The sequence below is a fragment of the Pseudochaenichthys georgianus genome, chromosome 9 (assembly GCF_902827115.2).
Source record: "Pseudochaenichthys georgianus chromosome 9, fPseGeo1.2, whole genome shotgun sequence".
Lineage (NCBI taxonomy): Eukaryota > Metazoa > Chordata > Actinopteri > Perciformes > Channichthyidae > Pseudochaenichthys > Pseudochaenichthys georgianus.
In genome coordinates, this window is record NC_047511.1 from 435,468 (window position 1) to 453,979 (window position 18,512).

The 18,512-nt window shown below is 41.5% G+C and overlaps 1 protein-coding gene across 1 annotated transcript; it reads left to right on the forward strand.

Annotated features, from left to right (window-relative positions):
* The first annotated feature begins 1,158 nt into the window (after positions 1–1,158).
* LOC117452443 (ectonucleoside triphosphate diphosphohydrolase 2-like) lies at positions 1,159–16,596 on the forward strand. Its single transcript, XM_034091080.2, has 9 exons — positions 1,159–1,339; positions 10,010–10,127; positions 10,529–10,679; positions 10,819–10,978; positions 14,395–14,622; positions 15,171–15,443; positions 15,540–15,659; positions 15,844–15,978; positions 16,151–16,596. The coding sequence occupies exons 1-9, from the start codon at positions 1,223–1,225 to the stop codon at positions 16,355–16,357; spliced, it is 1,509 nt and encodes a 502-aa protein (XP_033946971.1). The 5' UTR covers positions 1,159–1,222; the 3' UTR covers positions 16,358–16,596.
* The last annotated feature ends 1,916 nt before the right edge of the window (positions 16,597–18,512 follow it).

Genomic DNA, 18,512 nt, shown 5'->3' on the forward strand with positions numbered 1-18,512 from the left:
TTTAGCTTTATGAAACCTGATGTACTTATATGATTCTGTTTTCTTCAAGTTTGTATTTTGTTGGTCGAACGCACTTATTGTAAGTCGCTTTGGATAAAAGCGTCAGCTAAATGCAATGTAAAATATATAAAGCTATAGTTGGCTCATCACGTCATTCATTATGTTCTCATGCCGGACCTGTCTCCCACCCCCATGACGTGCTGGTCAGACACAGGTGATATTGAGAGATGACTCATTTCCTGAGAGAGACACAGTGCCACAGGAAGTCCTTCCTCTCTGTGGACACCAGACCTTTCGTCCCTTTGACCTATATCCCCCCAGCTATGACGCCATCATTTATTCATATCTTAACTGTGCAATAGTGACACAACAGTTCACAACCACTGTATGTGACAGTAGTGCTCTGAGTGAAGCAGGAGCATATAACAGCTGGCCTGCCTGTCTCCATGCTGCACAGCTGCTTGTTATCATGAGAGACATACTCTGAGGCAATGCTGAAGGAAAACTACAGGATCTACAGAAGACCCCCACCAGTTAACCCCTGAAGGAGAAGAGTGTGTGCAGCGGTGGGAAGTAACTAAGTAACATTTACTCAAGTACTGTACTTAAGTTCAATGTTATGCACTTGGTACTTCTACTCCACTACAGTTCAGAGGTAAATGGTGTACTTTTCCTCCACTACATGTATTTAATACCTTTAGTTACTTCACAGATCTGGATGAATGATGTGAAATCTAACCAAGTGTTGAATCAGACTTTAGTTCCACCTGGAGTAAATCCACCAGCTACCCTGCAGTCTACAAAGTACTTCAGACTAGCTGCACCTTCACCAGCTTTGAGAACACTTTCATGATCAATCATTATAAAACATATCATATGTTATTCTGAAATGGACTATACTTTTACTTGTTGTACTTATACTTGAGTGAAATTTGAATGCAGAACTTTTACTGTATCAGCGTATTTCTACACTCGGATAATTCTACTTAGACTCAAGCACAATATCTGAGTTCTTCTTCCACTTCTGTCAATTTGGTGCCATATAAAGAATACAGCCTACATATATCCATCAAACTCCGCTTCGTGCATGCGCGAGGGTGCGTGCAAGATTAGAGGAAGCGGGCAATCTAACCATATGACGCGTTGCAGCATCAACCATTTGTTTCACGCTCTTGATTTCCGTGTCTTTACTGCTGAGCAAGTGCCCGCTTTTACGCACAGAATGGCGCTTCGGGACTACAGCATCATCCCTGCGCTCGTGCTGCTGGTGCTGGGTATAGTCGGGATTGTGCTGCTGGTCCTTCCTGCCGACGAGATGGAGAAACCCCCCGAAAACATGGTAATTGCATTTTTGAGTAAGCATCATCTCCGAATTGACAGTTACATGTTCAGCTTTTGTCTTTGAGGTCGTTCTTCTGCATGAGGGACTACGGACATTATTGTTTACAGTGTTTTATACATTTTCTTCGGATGAAGGTAGGCTATGGGGTCAGTTCAGTGTCAAAAATAAATAAAGGCACACAAATGGATACACAAATGTAATTCCGGATTTATATATAAATTAGGGCCGGGACTTTAACGCGTTAATTAAGATTAATTAATTACACAAAAATGAACGCGTTAAAAAAATTAACGCATTTTAATCGCACATTAATCGCACTTATTTTTGCACAGCGGAACGTTTCTCACTGGATGAGTTTCAGGCGTACCGATTATACTGGAGCACCAACTAACGTTCATGACTTCAGCATGGGACTTCAAACAACAACAAACCACGGTGAACAATAGTCAAACATGAACGAACAAGCTGATGAGACCGCTTTGGTCGGCCCCGTGGATGGGACATTTTGTTTTAAAAAACGGACGGATGGAAGCGTCGATAAGAGCACGGTTGTGTGCAAATTATGCAAAAAAGAATTTGCATATCACCGCAGCACATCAAGCCTAAAGTATCACCTAAATGCAAAGCATGTAGCAGCTAGCGTGGACGTTATCCCGACTCCGAGTGCAAGGAACCACACCCTGACCCAATCCACACTCAACCAGATGACTGGTTTCAGGGCCAGGATAAGTAAGTCCACGTCTGAGAGAATAACCAACTCCCTGGCTCACTGGATTGCACTCGACTGTAGACCACTTGGAGTCACATCCATGTGGAAATTGCTTCTCACTGTTCTCAGGTCAAATATGTATATTTGATTAAAAATGCGATTAATTTCGATTAATTAATTACAAAGCCTCTAATTAATTAGATTCATTTTTTTAATCGAGTCCCGGCTCTAATATAAATGTCTCCGTCCACACACATTTTTTTCAATGCTCACACAGAAACTTATCATTTTATAAATGTAAAAAAGTTTCACAAACATATTTCTGATCCACACACAAATAGTTACATCAAAAACACATTTGAGTGTTGTTACATTTATATAAAAAATGCTTTCTGTGTGTGAATCTCTCTGCATTTGTGTGTGGATTTTTGAGACTCCCCTGACGCAGCTAGATTCACACACACACCTTTTTTAAGAGGCGAGTGTCTTCGGCCAATCAGATGTCTGCTTAATTTTAAGCCAATCACATGCGTGTGTGCCTTATGCGTTTCCAACGTAGTGTAACATCTACGGGTTTGCGGAGTCTGGGGGTGTGAAAGTTCAGAGTTCATCTCCAACAACATGGCTTCTGGAAGTGGCGCTGCCGAGATATATATATATACAGGCCCGGTTCTACGCGGGTGCACCCTCAGTTGAGTCGTTATGCACCCTCATTTGAAAAATTAAAAGTAAAAAAAAAAAAAAGTGAAAAAAATTAAAAGTGAAAAAAATTACATCTTGCCTACTATTACTAACAATAGTAGTAATAATAATAATAATAATAAGAAGAAGAAGAAGAATAATAAGAAGAAGAAGAAGAAGAAGAAGAAGAAGAAGAAGAATATAGTTGAAATAAAATAAATTGTAATTGTGGTTGAATAGCATTGTCTGCTGCATTTATTTGATCAATTTAAACGGTAAGTAACGTTATTATGTCAGGTGCGCGTGACCTGTGCCGCTGCACGTTCGTCATCTGCAAGGTGCTGACACAGCAGTCAATGATGGATCAGAAAATGGTTAAAACAACCAGCCCTTATCGCCAGCATACACTGCATCTACTGCAGGTAATAACAGTTCAGATCATGGGGACATTACGTTACTGTCGTGGACACTAACGTCCTCCTGCCCGACTCGCCGGCTTTGCCCGCCTCTCCCACAGAGGCGGAGCAGCCACAGCCGTCTTCGTTGCCCCAAACACCGCCACCCCTCGGCGGCCCGCAAGTGCCAGAGGACCTCTGCAAAACAGAGCCTGCCCAGGTATATTTAAAAAAGTACCCAACTCGTCTGTACAGTGGGGTGAGGTGCTCATTTTGCAGCTCATGGTTTCAAAACAGAGATTGGCTGGAATATTCATGTAAAAAAGATGCCATCTTCTGCTATGCATGTAGACATTTCGGTGCAAGTAAGTCAGATGCCTTCACTACAACTGGCTGCAACAACTGGCGCCATGCTCTTATGATTGTGGAATATGTGAAGGTTATTATGGAAAAGACTTGACTGTACACATGTGGTGAAAAAGAACCCTAGTCTTGATTGCACCAAGCAAAGGCTTTTTGAATGCAAGGGTCGTGTGATTATAGTTATGTGTAGAGAATAAGAACCTAAATGTAAGGATGCTTGGTTTTTTATTGATTGAGGATCAACAAGAGATTGTGATAAGATGTTTTAACACATTTGGAATTAACCTCAGGATCAGGATCTGCCACCGGATGCAGGGCTTGGCCCACCTGCTACAACTGGTTTGGAGTCATGTTTTGCTCTGTCCTGATTGGATGGTTGGCCCATGCCTCAGTGGTTGGCCTGGATGCCTGGCAGTAAAACATAGTGGCAGCAGAATATGTGCAGGATGCTGCTGATGTCAAGCAGTGCTGTTCCTCAAGAGAGTGCAAGGTGTTGTAAAACACACCTGTAACACTTGAACACATCACGCCAGAGACGTTCAATTCTGTATTTGAAAAAAAAATGGTCATAAGTTGTAGTTACAGATGATTTGAACAAACTGTTCAATTTTCAAAGTTGAACAGTTTGAACGGTATTAATATGGCAATAATCCATTGAATGACACAAGAGTCAGTGCACCATCATAAAGTACATTCTAGCTTGAAAATGTTCATGATCTTGGCTTTAAATTCCTTTTAAAATTAGAATTTTCTTCTGAAAGTTTGTTAAAGGGGACATTAAGAATGAATAGTCTTGTGCACGCTTTTCCATGCAATAAAGCTGTTCATGTCAGTTCCACGAACTGAGAACATTAATTCTGCTACTCTAACATTTTCCCCTCCATGATCTCCTCTCACTCTGAAAAACAAATCAATTATATGCTTCAGGAAAATTACACAATTAAAATATATGTGGTATATAAAATATATGACACTACAGTATACTCCCAATAATGTAGTGCCATAACAATTGAGGAGAGGCCCACAGTTTTAATAATAATAATAATAATTCCTTACATTTATTATAGCGCTTTTTCAAGCGAAGCGAAGCGCGTCCTGGAAAAGTCATTGTGTACAAATAGTATGTTGAAAATCAAAAAAGAAAACTCAATTCAATACAAATTAATGAATATTTTCCCTGTTCTAAAGTTTTGCACCCTTAAAGAAAAACCCCTTCCTTACCAACTACTTCATATTATACCCTTTGTTAAGTGTTGCGTACATCAGGGTGTATCTCAAAGTATCTTGGTAACATAAAATAACTAAAATATGTAAGTTTATCAGAAAAGAAAAAACCTTGTTTATCTGAACAAGTGTTGCATACACCAAAGTGTGTTTAAAAGTATCTTAGTAACACAAGAAAAAGAGAAGAAAGCGTTAATGTTAACAAACATTGGATTGTTCCACTGAAATAATAAATAAATAATTTCAAAAAGTGCTCTTAAAAAGAACAAATGTATTCAGATAAAAGTATTTTGTTAGACTATTAAGTCCACGATGGTTATATTTAACCCCTAACCCATTTGTATTATATGTTTGTTGTCCTAATAAAGCCAGAGTCACCTGAATTCATTTTGTCTCCAGACCTTTTTTACATTTTGTAACAATCTTAAAACATTTGTGGTTTGACTCTTTTTAAAAAAGTTCTTTTTCATCTATCATTTTCAACCAAGCAGCAAGAGGTCAAATGTAAGAACAAGTAATAGTTTGTCACGATTTTACGGGAAATAGTCAGAGCGCGATGTCACATCTTAAAGACAGCTTGAACTGGATAAATGGTTAGTCTTTTTCAAACATATCTTACGTTCTGCATGTTAGTATATCTGGCCCATCGATTTAGACCCTACTGCCTTAGACGCATGCCCTCAATAGGGTAGTCACGCTTTGGGAAGAGGTGTTTCATTTCACAGATCCACCTTGATTGTTGTTGTGATGGCTGAAGGAAGATGACACCGTGTTTATGTATGACATGCAAAATATCTTGAAGTCCTACAAAAAAAAAAAGGGTACAAGTATATTGTGTTGAAAATATCGCAAAAAGTCGTAATATTGTATAATGTATTAGTTGAATGTTGTATTTTTGCTAGCAATCACTATGTCGTTTTTTCAAAAATATAATGGAAAAAAAAAAGCGAGACAAAAACAAAATACGTTGAAAAGGGGATGAGTATGTCTGGCTCTCGGGGGGTTGGTGTGTTAAGAGTCACAGTCTTAAAGAAAATCTGCTCAGAAAAAGTACTTAACTTTCTACCAGTTGTAAAGTTGTCATACATAAAAAACGCTATCAAAAAAGTAAGAGACTTACTGTTCCTTTGTGAGAGAATTACACACAAATCTGCAGAGTGTCTGTAAAAAGTCTTAAAAATCACAAAACCTGCCTTTTAGAGAAACAGTCTTTTAAAAAAAAAGATATGATCAAGGGGGCATTAAGATCTTTAAACTATTAAAACCCTCTTCAAAAGAGACTTCCCCTTCACTGTCCTGCTTCATTGTAGGATTTCTGCCATGTCTCTACTTCAGTTTAACCATCTCTGTTATTATGTGATGGAATACTAGATAAATAAGTAATTAGATACCTTACCGTTACTGCGCTCATAAAGAATGATAAGAATAAGAATAATGCGTATTGAACTGGTTTAATTAATTAGTGATTTTATTTAAGGTAATTAGTTAGAAGCCCTATTTTATCAGTATGTCTGCACAGCAGTTACAATGGTCAAACTACATTAACACAGAATTGTCCCCATTCTTTCTTTAATAGTTACTAACATTAGATATTTTTAATGAGATATGGACCGCAAAACAAAAGATATCCCTGGTTTTCATTTAAAAAATCAAGTCACTGAATGCAAATAGTTGCTTATTTTGTTATGATATGATGATGTGAATTACTGTTCAAATTAGTTAATGAAATAATCGTTTGGTTATTTTATGCATAGCCTAATGTTACATTTATGTGCTTAAGAATGCCTTCAAGACAGAGGAGACTGAAGCATATCTTCAGCTGTAGGCGTCTGAACCCGGCATACAAACTGTATTCGTTTCTTGATTGGAGCACCCAACGGATGTCTGTAAGTTGTCACCGGTGTCTCGCTGATTAAACTCATATCAAGACGTCTCTTGGCCATTTTCTCTCGACTTGAAAAATATTTAAGAGTGACGCTGGCTTTTTTATTTAACCAACCTCTAACGGGGAAGGGGTGAGGGGTGAGGAAAGTGTGTGTGTGTGTGTGTGTGTGTGTGTGTGTGTGTGTGTGTGTGTGTGTGTGTGTGTGTGTGTGTGTGTGTGTGTGTGTGTGTGTGTGTGTGTGTGTGTGTGTGTGTGTGTGTGTGTGTGTGTGTGTGTGTGTGTGTGTGTGTGTGTGTGTGTGTGTGTGTTCCTCCCCCCGACCACCATATGCTCTCTCCCTTCATGGTTGCGTGTAGATCTCGGGAAGACACCAGAGTTAACACAGCCCAATCTGTTGAGGTCAGTGTATATCAAGTCACTGAATGCAAGTAGTTGCCTTAGCTTATTTTGTTATGATATGATGATGTGAATTACTGTTCAAATTAGTTAATGAAATAATCGTTTGGTTATTTTATGCATAGCCTAATGTTACATTTATGTGCTTAAGAATGCCTTCAAGACAGAGGAGACTGAAGCATATCTTCGGCTGCAGGCGGTGTGTGTGTGTGTGTGTGTGTGTGTGTGTGTGTGTGTGTGTGTGTGTGTGTGTGTGTGTGTGTGTGTGTGTGTGTGTGTGTGTGTGTGTGTGTGTGTGTGTGTGTGTGTGTGTGTGTGTTCCTCCCCCGACCACCATATGCTCTCTCCCTTCATGTCCTGACTTGTAGGGTTAGGGTTAGGGAATGTTCGCAAAAACAGAGAGGTTTAAATATGTGTTTTTTAGATGCTTTTACTTTTGATTAATTTCATGTTATTTGCAAGTATTTGTAAGTTACATTCGATACTATATACAGGATTAACCACACAGGAAGTGGTTAGGAGGCAGGACATATATCCTAGACATATTAATTGATTGAAAACAACGGCATTTTATTTTTCTCATTTTTTAAATTTAAATGTATTTTTTATTTTATTTTGTAAACCGGAAGCGGGGGCGGGACATCCGCCGGAAGCGGGGGCGGGACATCCGGTCGGACGAGGCGGGACTTCCGGTCGAACGAGGCGGGACTTCCGGTTTTCAAAATAAAAAAAAGGCGGGACTTCCGGTCAAATAAGGCGGGACTTCCGGTCGAAAAGGGGCGGGGCGACCTGTCACTTTTTCTGCATACTAATGAGATTGATATGGCATTTGTATCACTACTCTAGTGTTAGGAGCAGTGTGCTGCCATTTTGAACGGCGCCCGGGGTCACATGATAGTGAATGCGTTTTTTGAGTTTGTTAACAGATGTTTTCTGTTAGCTTTGCTGTTAAAAAAAGAAATAGCCCACATTTTCTTCCATTCAAGAATTTTCTTTAAAGTTTTTGGATTCTTTGTTTACCACGGTGGACAACGAGAAAAAAACCTTTGTTCTACAATTGAAGGTAATGCAAGATGAGTAATTGATAAACAATGGTCATTTTGTCGGTGAAATATCCAATTTAATGTCTTAATGTCACCACTCACAAATAAGCTATGTTATAAACATGAATATATACATATTCATTTGCTTATCTTAGCTTAGACCACATTTTCTAAATTGAAGCATTTCACATGTGACTGTTGCTGACAGCCATCGAGGAGGGGTTCCGTTTTAAACTTCATATGCCCTCATTTTTACTTTCCAGGCCAAATGTCTTTTTGCGTGCGAATGCTCAAAATGAAACCGGCAGCTCTTACCATCATGCGGCATCCTGCTGTGTGTTAACCTCAAAGACTGAAAGGGTTTCTGCAGAGCTAGACAGAGAGGTGAAAGAGGTCAAAGAAGCCGATCTTTCTGAGAGTTATTCATGTGCTCTTCCTTTTGTTAATGTGGCAGACACTTTGAAATAGTTTTTAAAAGGCTACAGAATGTATTCTTCGCTATTGCCTAGGGATTTTATACTTGAATATAAATTAATGCTTCGAAGCAAAGAGCAGACAAAGAGAGGAAAAGTCAACACAGCTGAATAAGTTCAGATATCACAATACATAACACAAAAACCCATGTTATATAGCAAATCAATGAACTTTAGTTGTTGAGTCTCATGGCTGGAAATGAGAGAGAGAGGCTTAACACTGACAACAAGGCAGCTTTAACAAGGGCCTGATGAGGACAAGATGTCTGTGTGGTTATTACACGTTGCCCAAGATGTAGGGTTTGAGTTTGGCAGCCCTTTGCTCTTTTTGCCTCCCTGCTCAAGGTGCATTTTTATGAAATTAAGTTGAAATTCAGTTTTCATTCTGGTATTATTTGTTCAAGTACAAAATAGGTCTTAAATACATACACACATGCACAAACAGGACCTGTAAGGGAAACGTCTGCAGCCATGGAGAGTCAGGACTCAGAGAGACACGAGGAGAGTTGGAGCTTTGATGTCAAACACTGGTAGTTTATTACAAGGATACGGCCGGAGAACTCATATCACAAGTCACAGCAGCCAAAGGTTCTGACTGCACGGGTGGGTTGTCATGTTATTCTGATCAGCCTCGCATCTTGGTAGACCCTTTAACTAGTTTACAGAGAGTCAACCCACATGTTGGGGGAAGGTATACGTGAACACCTGGAGGCACTGAATCACTAATCTGACTCTTTGGTTCTGTGACCGAGAGTTGACCGGTCATAAAACTGGTAATGTTAACACTAGCTGAGACTTCCCATTCCTTAAGACAGATAACAGACTTAGGGTTCGTCGTAAATGTCAACAGGCAGAAAGGTTAAATATCTTAGGAGTAAGGAAGAATTATTCTTTGACACTTAGGAGTAAGACAGAAATATTCTCTAACAGGACCTATAGACATGCACTAATGAAGAGGTGTCAGATCAAAAGGGCTGCCAGTATTCCGGCGCCGGCAGCAGTTGGGGGATCGATGCTTTGCTCAAGGACACCTTGTCAGTTCCTCCGAAGCACTTTTGTTACTTCCCTACAACCTTCAACGCTGCATTGTGCATGCTAGCGATTCTGCTTTTCTTTTGCACTGATAGGTCGCCAAACTTTGCTGCAATTTCCTGATGCAATTTCAGTCTCTTGCAGTTTATTCAATTCAGGTTACAAAACCAGTTCACATGAAGTGTAGGCAGCAGCACATGCTAGGTGGAAGCTAAAGAGAAGAAGCCCACGCAGGTTCTACAACACAGACTTGCTACAACTGCTCAAATAAATACCTTGTGTGGTCAATAGCAATGTTACCAGAGGTGCACTGAGGTATTTTAGATGTCATATTAGCTCAATATGAGACATCAGCAGAGCAATATATCGGGCAGACTCGATAGTCTACGTTCTAAAATGAGGCACGATAATCATGCTGTATTTTCTACATATGTATGTCTGACATTTAATGCTCTGTGTGTTTCAGTATGGAATTGTTCTGGATGCGGGCTCATCCCACACCTCCATGTACATCTACAAATGGCCGGCTGATAAGCAAAATGACACCGGTATAGTTACCCAGCACAGCGAGTGTCATGTGAAAGGTGAGCCAGTCGCTGAGAGAAGGGCGGCAAAACAGAAACCACATTACTTCTTAAAATGTGGTTTGCCTGGCAGTGACAAGATGAACGTCAGAATCTTGTTTTGATGTGCCTGAATTGACCCTTAAACTGCAGACGGTCTCCTGGTGCTGAAGACATTCTTACTTTCACTTATGTTGTCCAATGTATTTATCAGAATATTAAAGAAAACATTTCATAATGCTGGAGCTCTACTTCCTCAACATTGTCTGGCACATCTTAGTCATTGTTATTTCCTGTGTGTTTTCAGAGTTTCCTTAGAAACCCCAACTAGATCCTTTTTCGTGCAGGGCTTCCTTGTCCTGTGTTTAGAAAAGGTCAGACTGAGGCCTTTGTAAGAAGAACTACTTTCTTTTGCTGTCAAGGTGGAGGGATATCTAGCTATGCAGGTATCCGTGGTGGAGCAGCAGAAAGTCTGGACGACTGTCTGAACCAGGCTGTGAAGGATGTCCCCAAACCCAGGCACCACCAAACTCCCCTCTATCTGGGAGCCACTGCCGGCATGAGACTCTTGAAGTCAGTATAACTTTCTATAAGGACACGATGTGGCACTAATATGTATACCACATTCCTCATCAATTACGCATGAATAATAGATCTTGGAAGGATTAAACATAGTTTTATTCTCCATTGAACTCCCACCACTCTTTAATAGCGAAGTGAATGCCACAGAGTCCAAACAGGTACTGAAGGAAGTGGAAAAGAAAATGCGGTCTTACCCGTTCAAATTCAAAGAGGCAGCCATCCTGAGTGGACAGGAGGAGGGGGCGTACGGCTGGGTCACAGTCAACTACTTACTGGAAAACTTTGCTAAGGTGAGCGCATTTTCTGTTCAACAGAAGGAAGGTCATTGATGGACCTGATGCGCTCTTCAGAGTGCCATGTTCCTGTGTGCCAACTGAAAACATGTAGTGGGGGTTTTGAAGGGTGACGTAGGGGGCTGTTTTGAGATGCTTTTAAAAGGTGTTAGTATGCTAGAAAGTAGTTCGATTAGCGTGTCAATCCCACCTTAAAGGTGGCACACGTGTTTACAGCCGTCCCAAACGGGGTCTGTCCCCAAAATGATAATAATAGTAACTTGGATATATATAGCATATTTTAAGAAACCCAAGGATGCTTTACAATATGGATGAGGGAACAATAGCAGAAAACAGTAACAAGGACGAGAAATTAAGAAGATAAATAAACAAAATAAACAACGGCTGGTCATATTAATGTATAGGAGAGCGTTAACTGACAAACCAACTATTTACAAACACTTGCCGTATTTACAAGTGATCTACTCTGTGACACAGTGTTGGTAACTGCCAGTGTCCATTAAGACCACAGGCACTGGGAAGGTAAAGGTCCCATGTCATGCTTTTCCGGTTATTACCGGTCCCTTGTGTTATGAAGCTTTCTCTGCATGTGAACGTGTGCAGAGTCACAACCCCTCAAACCCTACACCCTGTAGCGAGTAAACTCTAACACAGTCTATGCTGCCCCAAAACGCCTCGTTGGACATTTCCAGGAGCTCCAACCAGGCGTTTAGGACAGAGAGTGAATACACATAGGGCCGCCTTAATGCACGGGCTGATGGGCTGAAGCCCAGGGGCCTACGGAGACTGGGGGCCTATCATGAGCCAATACAACTTTTTTTTTTTTTGAATAAACAAAGTATTGGCTTTCAGAATATGAAACTTTTATTTCTAAAATCACACGATGAATACATTTTTGAAGCTTGTAAAGGGAAGAAGACAGCTCTCCCTCGCCACTCTGCTGTTCTGCTGTTCCCCTCCCTCCGCTGAAATTATGAATGTAAGAGTATAGTAATCATAGATGACACGGCAGGGTCCGTTACAGTTTGTTTTCATCTGGTTTCAAATAAACAAAGTCTTGTCTTTCAGAATATTAAAAATGTTTCGGCAAATTCAGATGAGAAATACAACTTTGAAGCTTCGGCATAATTACAAGCGGAGAACGGAGTAACTTGACGTCACAGCAGGCACAACAACAGCCGGAGTTTCTCGTGAGGGTTTTCCCCGGGAAACAAACACAATACACACACACGCACATATATACACACATACACGCACGCACACACACACACACACACACACACACACACACACACACACACACACACACACACACACACACACACACACACACACACACACACACACACACACACACACACACACACACACACACACACACACACACACACACACACACACACACACACACACACTCGCGAGCTTCCCCCAGACCAGTAATCCAAACGAAAATATCTTCCCTCCGTAGTATTTTGATCATTTGCTCCGCTAATCAATGAGATCGATGGATTCCAGAGATGACTCCGTAACAGTCAGTGGGCACCACTCAACAGCCAATCAGAATGAGAATATGTTTCACATGTGACTTATTCAAAATGCGAGTGATTGAGTGACAGATGAAGGTTGTTTAGGAGAGAAAGTTTGAGAGTGGCGCTCGGGAAAGGAAATTGTTGAGGGAAAAGGAGTTTGGAGACAAGCAGCTATTACAAAACATGCCGAAGTTTACAGGTTATTTTAAACCTGTAGGCCGGGATGAGGAGGAAGGACAGATGAGTCCTGTACCGAGCGGCAGCGGGGCCTCGAAGCCAAGTAGGCCGTCTGGTTCTGATAGCGATGGAGTAGCGGGAGAGGAAGAACAGACAGGAGGGACATTATCTGTTGGAGGAGATGAGAGGACGACGAGGACTCGCTGTGTGGAGGGGAGCCAACGGCAACCGGACAGATACATGAGGGAGGCCCGATACGTCACTCATCTGGAGGAGAGGACCAGGCTCGCAGAGCAGAGTGGAGAAGTGCGATCACAGAGCCTGCCGAGGCTATACATGACTTTGATTTGTTGTTTAAATAGGGGGCCTACAAAACCATCAGCCCCAGGGCCTGATGGCAGGTTAAGGCTGGCCTGCTATACAGAGATGCTGTATGAGAAACCAATGTGAGTTTGGAACATTGAACAATATAAATCTATTCTAGTAGACCTCAACAATGGAATTATGATCAGTAGAAATGGCCATGACATGGGACCTTTAAAGTCTATGCTAAGTTGAGTGTTGTTTCAATATCAGGAATCAGAAACAGAAACAGAAACAGGTTTATTGCCAGGTAGGTTCGCACATACTAGGAAGTTGACTTGGAGTCATGGTGCATACATAAAATATAAAAAACAAGAAATCTAATATTAAAAAAAAGATCTTTTACACCGTAATAAAATATAGTTAAATAGCAATACAAATACAAATAAAGCAGTAATTTACCTGGAAATAGAGGAGTATGAACATTGTGTGCATTAATGTAATGCATATAGTCTATGATGTGGCTGAGGTAAAGTGTCAGCGGGGGGGCCGGGCCTTGTTTAAGAGGCCGGTAGCAGAGGGGAAGAAGCTGTTCAGGTGGCGAGAGGTATTGGTCCTGATGGAGCGCAGCCTCCTGCCAGAGAGGAGGGGGGTGAACAGTTTGTGTCCAGGGTGGGAGGGGTCGGCCACTATCTTCCCTGCCCGCCTCAGGGTCCTGGAGGCGTGCAGGTCGTGGAGGGATGGCAGATTGCAGCCGATCGCCTTCTCTGCAGAGCGGATGACCCGCTGCAGCCTGATGCATGTTGGGATATGCTTAGTCCTGAATACAACTTGCAGATAGTGGTAACGTGTGTAAAGTGTGGGTTAACTGCATTATGTATACTTTTTTCCAACATAGAAGACATGGCTGCCACCTGGCTTTTGGTACGGACCACAGTCTATGGTACACAACCTTAGTTTAGTGTTAGCATACTGACATGCAAATTAGTTCTAAACAGAAATGACAGCTGAGGCCGATGGAAACAAACTTACAAAAGAGGTCAATCATCGTAATCCTGAGTCAGCCGAACATGTGAGGCAATGTCCTCTGTCCTCCCCGTTCACTCTAACAACTCCAATAAAGGCCGTTAAAAGTGGCAATAATTGAAAAGTCAGAGGTTCAATGTATTTAGGGTTCATCAGGGAAAATATTTTAATTATTTATATCAAATGTCATGGCAATTCATTTATCATTTATCATTCATGTATTCATGTGTCCACACATAGGGGCTTTGAGAGTTTCTATGGAAGTATTGTTATTTGGATGTTTGCCTCAGATTAAACTCTGTGCAGTGTTAGACATGTGTTATTGTCCTTCATCAATACAAATTGTTATGTCCTGACATGTCCTTTATTTCCCCTCAGTATGGTTTTGTTGGGCGTTGGCTGAATCCAGGAAGACAGACGATTGGAGCTTTGGATTTAGGCGGAGCTTCCACACAGATTGCCTTTGAGACGTCTGAAGAGGTGGAGGACAAAGATAATGTGATGGAGCTGAAGCTTTATGGACAAACCTACAGGCTATATACCCAGAGCTTCCTGTGCTATGGCCAAGACCAGTTCCTGCGCAAACTGCTGGCTCTTCTAATCAAGGTACTATAAAAAAAAGGTTACTTATGGCTATTTCTTTGAAACATCAAGACTTCATGACTTTGATCGAGATCAGCTGAATGAAAACTCTCCTGGACCTTATACTAAGGCACTGTGTATTCCCTGCAGTACAGTTTGGCATTATTAGTAAGGCTAAGTCATGTATTGCAGCGAGTAAGACGAAAGGATTAATACAACTCTACACGTATGTACTTCTAATATGATGCTGGTGCCAGCTGAGCAGACATAATGGCTGGGGGGGGACAGGTGGCCAGGTACCAATCCAAGGTAACAGAATCCAGATTCCACACCTGTGCCTTTCAGGAGTGTCCCCTTGTTACCAAGCAATGTCCCACTTTATGACAAGACTAAATGATTATCCTTTTACTGAAATACGTAATATATGGTAAATGATACCACTGTTAGTGCGGGTTGATTAAGTCCTTCCCCGTTCTACCGGCTTACTTTGAATAATACTATTCATCATATGCAGCATCTTCAATTTTTTTATTGGAGGAAGATTTCACTTTCTTCTGTTTTGCATCATTCAGACTGAAGGTGTGAAGCCCCAGGTGTCCCATCCCTGCTACCCACAGCAGTTCACCACATCTGTGAAGCTGGGGCCGGATGTCTTTGATTCTCCCTGCACTCAGAGCTACAAACCAGCCAACTTTGACCCCCAGAGGTCGGTACGAGTAGTGGGGACAGGAGACTACAGGAGCTGCCTGGACAATGTACAAAAGCTGTTCTCCTTCGAGAACTGCTCTTACTCCAAGTGCTCCTTTAATGGAGTCTTCCAGCCCAGCGTGAGAGGAAGCTTTATGGTGAGTGAGCCTCGAGTGAGACAGCAGGTGCAAAGTAAAACTATATCTTTAAGTTTGTGGCATTATTGGCTTGACAGTGTGCCATCTTCTCCACAGGCATTCTCTGCCTTCTTCTTCACTCAGAGCTATATCAACAGCCTCTCCAACATCTCCATCACCTCCCCCAGTCGACTGAAGGAGGCCATTCAACTGGTCTGCAACATGACCATCTCTGAGGTACTCTCTCTCTCTCTGAGCCCAGCCAATAAAAACAAGTTCATGTTGAAACCCACCAGATAGATCTAATTTAAACCCCAAAACCTTTATGTTATCTGCCTTTCATTTCAATATTCTCGAAATGCTGGACAACATTACGAATAAGATTGGACTAACACAATCAACATCTTATCTCCATTCATAGATGACAGCAAAGTTCAAGCAGAAAGAGAAGTACATGAAGAATGTCTGCGCCGTCTCCAATTTCGTCCAGGTCCTCTTACTGCAGGGCTACGGTTTTGATAACCACTCCCTTCCGTCCATCTCTTTTGAGAAAAAGGTCAGGAGTAAAAGGAAATAAATGACTTTGTATTTTCCATTCGTTGGAATCGAGTCTGGGTTGAAATGTACTGCTGTAAATGTCCCCTCTGTGTGACTAACAAAGGTCACCTGATTCTGATTCTGTACCTGAATCAGTCTCCTTGTATCAGTGGTCCTCTTCTGTCTTTCAGGCAGGGGGAGCCTCAGTAGGCTGGGCTCTGGGGTTCATGCTGAGTCTGAGCAGTATGGTCCGAGCAGAGAGACTCGGGCTGATGAAGGCTCTGCCCCCAGGGCCCTGGGCTGGCATTCTTTTCCTCTTCATCACCCTCCTCCTCATTGCACTGGGATACCTTCTGATGATCTACAGAAGCAGAAAGACTAAAGAAGGGATGGTGTAAGAGCATGGGGGCACACCTCCCAGTCCAATTCTTACTCTCTTAGAGTATAGACATGTCCGTCCAAAGCTTTCAATGTCTTGGCAACAAAAAAATCTTTGTTACACTGTTGTTTTTGTGCATTAAGCTGAAATCACTAAACATTTTGTCTGCACAATTATATTTTCAAATCTTCTACTTTTCCACTTGCTTGTGGAGAACTGCTTTGGTGTGTGTACAATTAAACAACAGAATAAACCATGCTTTTCTATGATTCATGATATAATAGTACACCCACTTACATGAGCACATTAGGCAGCAGCCTACTTTCTCTGTGTTCTCGACAGAAACAGCCCACACACACGTGCTGCAGAAGAGGCAACACTGACTGATATCATTGCAAACATTGCAAGTATATTATAAATATGTCACCCTTTAGTTTTTGTTCACATACAATGCTCCCCTCCAACACATTTTTTTTTTTTAAACTATGAGCCATCTACTGAAAGAATGCATTAAAAATAATAGTTTAATGTAGTTTACTACAACAACGCTGTTTAGAATAAGCAACAATTGACTCATTTAAAGTTCAGCATAATTGAGTATTTGTTTCCCTCGGAGAATAAAAGGACAATCAATCAATTGCTTTGATCATTTCTAGCAATAAAATGTAAAGCGTGTACTTGTTATAGTAGTTGGAATATGTATCAGAGAACAGGGATACCAAATGAAGGGACTAGGTCTCACAGGAAAGCGACATGGTAAAAAAAACATTTAATAAAAAAGTAGCAGGAGGAGAAATAACACATTGGAGTGTAGTGGAAGTGGATCATGCAGTATGCTTGGTTGTTATTATTATTATTAGTCAGTCAACTTTATTGTCAATCCTCTGTGTGTGATACAAAGGGGGAGATCGGAATTCTGTGTTATCACAATCCCAATAATAATAACAATAACTCCCCCCCATTCTTCAAGACGCGTAGTGGCGGGTATTTACGCACTTAAAGCCCGCTGGACCGAGAGAGGCGACCAGGTAACCGGCAACCCCCCCCTTCACCCCTTGATCTGATGATCATTGCACAGCGCACTGCGCCACACCGTCCATCTTCACGCCTCGAGGTCATCGAGGCGCTTTTACAAGTACACATTGGTGTCATACATGTACTGTGGACAATACCCACAGGAGCAAATCCGGGTGAAGTGTCTTGTCCAAGGACACAACGGCCTGACGCAGTGGCGGCAGGAGCGGGTTTCGAACTGGAGTTCCCCAGCACCCCCTTGATCTGATGATCAGATGCACAGACCACTGCGCCACCCGAGCAAGTTTAGGGAAAGGGGAAAGTGAAGCTCTAACCGCCGTACCCCAACACTATCAAGGCCCCTCCAGACGAAACCCAAAGGGGAAACGCCTCTTGAACCTACCAGGGGACACACCCCTACAGTATTGTATACACAGGCGGGACACCACTACCTCCTATGTTTCAGCGAATATTAAGAAAAAAACAGACGACAGCTACACTCTAAAAAATGCTGGGTTATTCCTATAAACACATTGCTGGGTTGATTTGGCTGGGTCATAAGTATGGGTTATGTGGGTACTGTAAACACACTGGTGGGTTGTTCACGCTGGGTCAAAGGGGTTATTAGGGCTGCAATTGCAGTTGAACACCTGCCTGGGTTATTTTTAACCCAGAGGTTGCTTTGTTCATTTTCCCACTTCTGAATCATTCTGGAACCATCTTTTTTGTCATTTCTCACAACACAAGGTATGTAACCTATATTTTATCACTATATTTTACCTATATTTATATAATTATACAATTCTATAACTTGTTGAATCACTAGTAAGTGCTTTTGAAAAACCACTAATCAGCCAGTGATTTCACAGAATCACCAGTGTTCTTGCAAAACCACTGATTTCTCACATTCACTGTGACATATAGGCTACAGTATGTACACTGAACAAACATATAAATGCAACACTTTTGTTTTTGCTCCCATTGTTCATGAGATGAACTCAAAGATCTAAAACATTTTCTTTATACACAAAATAACCATTTCTCTCAAATATTGTTCACAAATCTGAAAAAATCTGTGATAGTGAGCACTTCTCCTTTGCCGAGATAATCCATCCCACCTCACAGGTGTGGCATATCAAGATGCTGATTAGACAGCATAG

Coding starts and splice junctions, on each gene's coding strand:
- LOC117452443 (XM_034091080.2), top strand. CDS start 1,223: ATGGCGCTTCGGGACTACAGCATCATCCCTGCGCTCGTGCTGCTGGTG. Junction 14,623..15,170: donor TGCTGGCTCTTCTAATCAAG/GTACTATAAAAA, acceptor TGCATCATTCAG/ACTGAAGGTGTGAAGCCCCA. Junction 15,660..15,843: donor GCAACATGACCATCTCTGAG/GTACTCTCTCTC, acceptor CTCCATTCATAG/ATGACAGCAAAGTTCAAGCA.